General features: G+C 37.0%; 1 protein-coding gene across 1 annotated transcript in view; it reads right to left on the bottom strand.

Moving 5' to 3' along the window:
• Window positions 1–697: 697 nt before the first annotated feature.
• LOC128127816 (uncharacterized) overlaps window positions 698–8,019 on the bottom strand; it is a 31,255-nt gene continuing 23,933 nt past the window's right edge. Inside the window, exon 2 of the mRNA XM_052766518.1 lies at window positions 698–1,732. Coding sequence (XP_052622478.1) covers window positions 698–1,732 — 1,035 coding nt within the window. The remainder of the gene's footprint in view (window positions 1,733–8,019) is intronic.

Raw genomic sequence — 8,019 nt, 5'->3', positions numbered from 1 at the left:
TGTTAGAATACATCCCATGTTGGGGTAATTTGGAACTCGGAATCTGCGCGGCTGGGGGTCGGTCGCGCAACGACTGTGCGGGCACCCGCACGCAACAATCAGAGAGCACCCCATGTTGGTGTAATTTGGATCTCGGGACCTGCGTTTCTGGGGTCGGTCGCGCAAAGTCTGCGCGGGCACCCGCGCAAAAGTCAAATTTTTGGAATTTTTCAAACTTCACCAAAATCACTAGAAGACTTCTATATGCTTATTTTTTGGCCAACTTCAAGTTTAGAAACACCCAAAACTTCAAGCGGAGATTATTTATTCACAATGCATTTATTTAACGTCTTTGCCAAGACATAGCCCCGCTTCCATCAACCTTCGTAAATCGGTGTTTCCATTGTTACGTTGTCGAATTCTCCCGTGTCAAAGCCTTCATAAAATAGTTTCAAATGGTGCCCATTCACTTTGAAGATTTGGTTTGTTTCCAAACTCTTGATTTCAACCACACTAGGATCAAACACTTTTATAACAATAAAAGGTCCATGCCATCGAGATCGTAATTTTCCCGGGAATAGCTTTAAGCGTGAATGATAAAGAAGAACTTTTTGACCCGGAATAAAGTGTTTTTGGGTGATGTGCTTGTCATGAAATGCCTTTTTCTTCTCTTTGCACCTTTTGAACCTTTTAATTATCTTCTTCTTGACCACTTCCATCATTGGAGGATCCAATCTTCTTTGAGGTTCCCTCTTAGATTACAATCATCTTCCATGATTATATTGTCTGTGCATACATTAGGGCTTATCCTGTTTATTGGCTCAATCACATCAACCCGATACAATGGAGAAATGTTACTAGGGTACCTCATTCCTTCAAATATGTTGAAGTGAATGGTTTCTCCATCAAACTCCATAGTTATCTTTCCTTTATGGACATCAATGATTGTGTGAGCGGTATGCATGAAAGGTCTTCCAAGGAGAATCATAGATGACTTGGAAGGAGTCTTATCTTCAAGGTCAATGACATAGAAATCCGCGGGAAATATTAGTTGATTAACTTGAACGAGTACATCCTCCAACATGCCTCTTGGAAATACACTTGACTTGTCCGCTAATTGAATGATGACTCTGGTTTCTTCCAAAGGTCCAACATTGAGAGATTGAAAAACCGAGTATGGCATGACATTGATTGAGGCTCCAAGATCTAGCATGGCACTTTCAACATGTAAATCACCAATGGTACAAGGTATGGCAAACATTCCCGGGTCTTTGCATTTGGGTGGAAGCTTCTTTTGGATGAACGTGGATACATTTGCATTTACTTGAATCTTCTCATTTGTCTTGAATTTTCTCTTGTTGGTGCACAAATCCTTAAGAAATTTGGCGTAACGTGGGATTTGCTTAATGGCATCCAATAGTGAAATGTTGAGTTGAACCTTGCGAAAAGTCTCAAGAAACTCTTTCTCTTCTTCTTGTTTCTTTGAGGAAGCCAACCAGGATGGAAAAGGTGGTGGTATGACCAATGATTTGATGGGTTTGTTGGAAGGACCGGGTTGATCAACATTTGGCACAACCGGTTCCTTTGGAGGAACTACAACTTTTGGAGGTTCCACAATGATCACTTCATCTTCGGCTTCTCTTGAAACTCTTTTAGGTTGACTTTCTCCAAGTATTTTCCCACTTCGCAAGGTGATGGCACTCACATTGGGGTTCTTCTCAGTTTGTGATGAAAGTTTACCCCTTTGTTCTATCTAGTTGAGAGCGGTTGCCAAGTCTCCAATTTGTGCTTGAATGTTGGAGAAAGTATTCTTGGTTTCTTGTTGAAATTGGTTTTGACTTTGAGCAAGAGAAGTAACAAGCTCTTGAAGGCTCATTTGATGGTTGCCACTTGATTGACCTTGTTGTGGAGGGTGTTAGTAATTTGGAGGGTTATAAGAATTTTGTGGATATGGAGGTTTTTGGGATTGGTATTGTGGATGTTGGGGTCTCATCAAAAGATTTGGTGGATTTTGCTTTGGTGGATAAGAGTTGTTTTGGGTATTCCTCCAATTTGGGTTGAAATTGTTTTGAAATCCCGTGGGTCTTGGTTGACCTTGATATCCGCCCATTGCATTCACATCTTCCGGTTCACTTCCAAGTGTGGGACACTTATCCGTATAATGGCCCGTCATTGCACAAATACCACATACCATCAATTATTGACCACTTCCCACCCCATTTGACTTAACACATTAGTCAAATCCAAGAGCTTTGATTCCAAATGTTGAGTGTTGCTAACTTCACCAACCACTTGTGTAGAATTTCTCTTCATGTCATTTCGAGTCCCAAAATTCCTTTGATTTTGAGAAATGGTACCAAAAAGTAATCGGATTTCGTGAGGGGTTTTGTTGAAGATGTCACCACCACTTGAAGCATCAATCATCCTCCGATCTTTTTCATTCATACCCTCATAAAATTGTTGAAGAAGTAGTTGTTCGGGTATATTGTGTTGAGGACAACTTGTACACAAATTATTGAAGCGCTCCCAAAAATCATGAAATGTTTCATTTTCCCCTTGACGAATCCCCAAAATGTCACTTCTTTGACTTGAAATGCAGGAGGTGGGATAGAATTTGCTATTGAATGCCTTGATTAGCTCTTCCCATGTGTGAATTGATCCTGGTGGTAAGTTGAATAACCACTCTCTAGCTTTATCTTCCAAGGTGAGCGGGAAGGCGGTTAGCTTGAAATCATCCAATGTCACATTTTCGGGCAACATGCTAACACATATCATATGAAAGGACTTCAAATGCTTTTGAGGATCTTCTCTATCCAACCCATGGAATTTGGTTAGTTGATGGATGAAACTTGACTTCAATTCAATCCCTCGGCGGTTTGCAGGATAAACAATAGCAAGAGGTGTATGAGTAACATCTGTTTCCATCATTTGTCTAAGTGTCAACTCTTGAGGGGGATTGGGTGGATTGGGGTTATTGGGATATTGTTGCAAGTAATTGGGTTGTTGTTGGTAAGGTGGATATGGGTATTGTTGGGTATTGTAGATTGGTGGTAGATAAGGTTGGTAGTTAGGGTATTGATTGTAAGGAGGTTGTTGTTGTGGGTACATTGGGTTTTGGTACATTGGAGGGTGTTGGTAATTGGGTTGATTTGGGTAATGTACTTGTTGAACTTGAAAAGCATTGTTTTGAGGTTGGTTGTTTTGGTGGAAGTGTTGGTTTTGTAGTTGTGGTGGTGGTTGATAATTGGGTTGGTTTTGAGGAGGGGCTTGATTCCAAGGTGGCATATCAATGAGAGGTTCTTGTGGTTGTTGTCTTGGTTGATGGAATGGGGTATTGTCATCTTGATTGATTGGGTCTGGGTTGGGATTGTGAGGTGGAGTGTGATTCATGGCTATGTGGTTTTCAAACGGAATGTCTTCAAAGGAATGACCAACAATTGGAGAATTCAGCTCGGTGTCGGTATCACTTGAAGTATGAACTTGATCTTCTATGTTGATTAGTGGAGAAGAGGAAGAAGCTTGAACTAGTTGTTGTTGCTTTGCTTGTTTGGCTAACTTTTTAACCTTTTCGCTTCTCTTTCAATTTCCGGATTGTAGAGTAGTTCACCGGTTCTTGTAGACCTAGGCATAAACAATCAAATAACAATAACCAATTTCCCCAGCAACGGCACCAAAACTTGGTGAGATGTCAAGCCCACCAAGCAAATTACACCCTTTGATTGCTAAATAAACGTAATATAATGGTAAAAAGGGGTATCGATCCTCGGGGAAATGGTTGTATTCAATCACTAATGCAATTCAATAGAACTAGTGAAATTAAACTAACTAACTATAATTAAACTAAAAGGGGTTTTTTTTATTACTTGAAAACTAAAATACTTGAATAACTAAAAACCTTGCAATTAAGCAAGTTGATGAGATGCTCAAAGGTTGGGAATAATTGGTTAACTAAGGCAATTCAACACAATAAACATTTGTGTGTTTATCATTAGGATCGAATACAAAGCTTATCCTTCATCCCAAATTGGTTATAACAATCATGAAGCATGATATGCCAAGATTCCTCATAGGTAGTATGGAGATTGGGGAAGCCCACAACACACCTTCTTAATTAAGATCAAGGGTCAATTGAAGCAATTAATTCCAAGAAATCAATTAGCCTTAAGAATGAAGGAATCCCCAATTCCTAGAGGATGTCAAATGCTTACACATCCATAAAGGAGATATGATTCATAAGCTAGAGATGATTTCTACCATCATAGAGCCTTTGTTCTAGATAAATTCAATGATCCAATGCAAAATCAATGAAATAAATCAACCATTGCTCAATCAAATACTAAGCTCATGATCAAAGCATCAAATAAGCATAAGAATTGCAAACTAGAATCATAAACATGGAATAAATTGATAATCAACATAAATCATTCAAAACCCACAAACATTCATTGGTTTTCAGCCAAAGTCAACCAAATAAGAGTATTAGCCACTCATGGCAACAAAGTAACAAGAACAATAATCTAATTGCATAAAGAAACTACATAAGATTTGGAAAGATGAAAGGAAATGATTTCTAGCTCCCAAAATCGCCTCTTGCAGGTCTCTAATGGTGGAAAAACGTGAATGAGCTTCTAGATCTGATCCCCAAGGGTTATGGTGTGACAAATGACCAAAATGCCCAAACTAGGCAGTTGCGCGGGTACCCGCGCGACGAAAATTCTACCCGCGCAAATGTTGCAGTAATGCTATTGGTCCTTCCTTCCACCACTCCAGTCTTCCACTACCAAAGATTCCTTTGGTCCCCCCTTGTCCATGTAATATGAAATGCACCAATCATCATTTAGCCACCAAATGGATACTCCAAGCCCAAAATTAGAATTTTATGATCCATATTCTCAAGCCCATATAATCCAAGCCAATAACTTTCAAAACCCAATTCTTCCTCTTTGATTCCGCCAAGCTCAATAATGCCTCGGGAGCCCACTAAGTCCGTCTCCAATCAACCCGCAACTGCAACAAGCATCGAAAAACCTACAAAATATCTCATGCAACATAACAAGCACCCGGTACAATCCATACTAAAGAAAAATAAATAAAATACAATGCATTAATGATAAAAAGATCTAAAAATCTAAAATAAACTAATAAAAATAAGGAAATAAAATAAACTATCAGATATATATAGATAATAACATCATATTTATACCAAATACTCATATACTACATATACATCAAATACGTATACATTGACATATATACACCACATTTACATAGATTTACATACAAACATCAAATATACATATACAACAATTTTCACATAATTGATACAACTACACATATTTTGCAATTAAACTCAAATTTCACGACAAACAGAAATAAATATAACCTGTGATGATGAAATCAACAAAAATGGTCCAGTGGGGGGGGGGGGGGGGTAGTCGTTGGTGGTGGTTAGGAACACAATCAACAAAACTAAAATAGACAATTTTTTGCAATTAACTACTACAATAAGCTTAAAATTGATGTTATAATCGAAAAGGGAGCGGAAATTGACCTGGAAACACCTTTCAGTCGCCGGAAAAAGGTCAGTGTTGCCGGAAAAATGGTCCTCACCAGAAAATGGCTCTCTCCGCCGGTATCTTCTTTGTGGCCGATTGTACATAGTCACCGGAAAGTAAGTAATTCCTATCACTCACTTACTTGACGACTTAATTGAGGAATCGATGATCTATGTTGAAGAGAAAAAATAACTGCGAATGGAGAGTAGCAGACCAGCAAAAGGAAAAAAAACGATGAATTTTTGGGGTTAACTGCGTCGACCTTTAGCGGCGACACTTGCAGGTCTTTACCGGCGACGCAAGTCGCCGGTATTAAGTTTATGCGTTCCAATACCACTCTAGCCGTTAGATTAGAACCACGATCAGACGATTCGTGTTTACCAAAACGTCAAAACGCGGATCGGTGTCATTCAGCCTTTAGCCGCGACACCAATAGCGGTGACACGAAGCTTTAGCGGCGACTTTTTAAAAAGTCGCCGCTAAAGCTTCGTGTCACCGCTATTGGTGTCGTCGCTAAAGGCTGAATTTCTTGTAGTGATTGTAAAATAGATACTATTAAAAAAATTGTTACAAAGTTAGTTGTACTTTATTTTATGGTTGCCTCTTAATATTTATTATATATTACTTAGATACATAACTCAAAAAAACATATAAACAAATAACACCTTATTTATATTTTGCAACTAAATCCCTAGAGTATAAGAGACAGTAGTATACAATACATTGTGATATAAAAAAATAAAAAAAAAAATAACATAACATATATTATTATTATATCAAATTTCATGCAAACATAACATATATTCACAATGAAAAAAATAAAAAAAATAAGAGTTAGAGCTTTTATTATTATTATATCAAATTTCATGCAAACATAACATATATAACGAATCGTTTTTTATTTTCTTGCACAGTAAAACGGTAGAAATTTGGAACCTTACATTAAATGTTTGAACTAATGTTTATTCATTGTGTTACAATCACATTTAAAATAAACAATAAATAAAAACAAAAATAACTTTGAAAAAAATATGAAAGTTATTATATCATAACAAAATTATCTATATTTATGTGTTTCAAATCAGCAACCTTTCCACCTACTTGCTCACTATAACATTCAACTTTATATTTTTTTTTTCTATTTACCAATTGTACTTGATATTCTATGCATTCTAGTTAAATTCCTTAAAATTGTGCTAGAGTTTCATTTTTAAAGAAAATTGACACCAAAATTGCAAAAATAAGCAAAGATATATAACAGTTAATGATAGAACCGACACACAAAAAAATCATACGTAAAAGGTAGTACCAATTACATTTGTTAGTTCAAATTTTTAATAATTCCAATGAGAATTCTAAAATTCGCTTTGTTTGTTAATGGATCTCAACCATGTAATAAACCTTTTGGCTGAAAAGGGATGTAATTAGGAAGGCTTAGATATGATGACCAATTACATTTGTTAGTTCAAATTTTTAATAATTCCAATGAGAATTCTAAAATTCGCTTTGTTTGTTAATGGATCTCAACCATGTAATAAACCTTTTGGCTGAAAAGGGATGTAATTAGGAAGGCTTAGATATGATGACTAAGTAATGTGAAATTCAAGAATTAGAACAAATTTGGACCAATGTAATATAAATCAAACAGTCGTATCAGATATCTGGTCGCCATGAAACATTCTATAATCAATTGATTTACAAATAATGCATCATCAATATCCTTAATCCAATTTACGAGCATTGAATTAGAAGCATGCTTACAACATATTACTCACTTGCACCTAAAATTAAGAAAAATCCCACAAATGCAAAGACGTCCATAGAATGAGTAACCTACAATAACACAAAGAGGTGAGAAAACCAAAGATTATCGTGTAAAAGTTCATGTAAAATTTTTTATAACATCCCGAGATTTTGCAGGTATTTCCGAACCCTCTCTACTATCATTATTTGGTTATTTGTAGTCCTTGGGGTTGGAAGTGTAGAGCCAATATAAGTTTAAAGGCTAAGGTTGCAACCTTAGACCAAAAAAGAGTACAATAAGCGTACATAAGAATAAACTAAGCGCACTAAGCTCCGCCTTAGTACGTTGGGCGTACGCTTGTGTATGCTGGCGTACTTATGACAGGATTAAACCCTAATATTTAGGGTTTGGGGGCTATATAAGCAACTTTATGAGCTCATAACCCTCCCTTACCTTAGCCTCCACTGCTTAGAATCGTTTTCCCCAAACCCTAGCCATTTCCTTAAGTGTATGAGCTTACAAAGTGCATTTTGAGTGTTTTGAGAAGAAGATGTTGCATCAAGGAGTTAGAGAAGAAGATCAAGCTTGTAGATCTGAAGTTAGTAGGTGCGCTAGAAGCTCCAGAAGGTAAAAAGCTTCAAACTTTACACATGCATTTTATAGATCTTGCTATTTTGGCTTTTAGGAACCATTTCTTGTCCCAAAAGTCCGAAGATGGTGCATGATGTGATTTGGACGAAA

This window comes from Lactuca sativa, chromosome 8 (assembly GCF_002870075.4).
Source record: "Lactuca sativa cultivar Salinas chromosome 8, Lsat_Salinas_v11, whole genome shotgun sequence".
NCBI lineage: Eukaryota > Viridiplantae > Streptophyta > Magnoliopsida > Asterales > Asteraceae > Lactuca > Lactuca sativa.
Note: the sequence above shows the minus strand (reverse complement) of the source record. Positions and strands in the feature narration are given on the sequence as shown.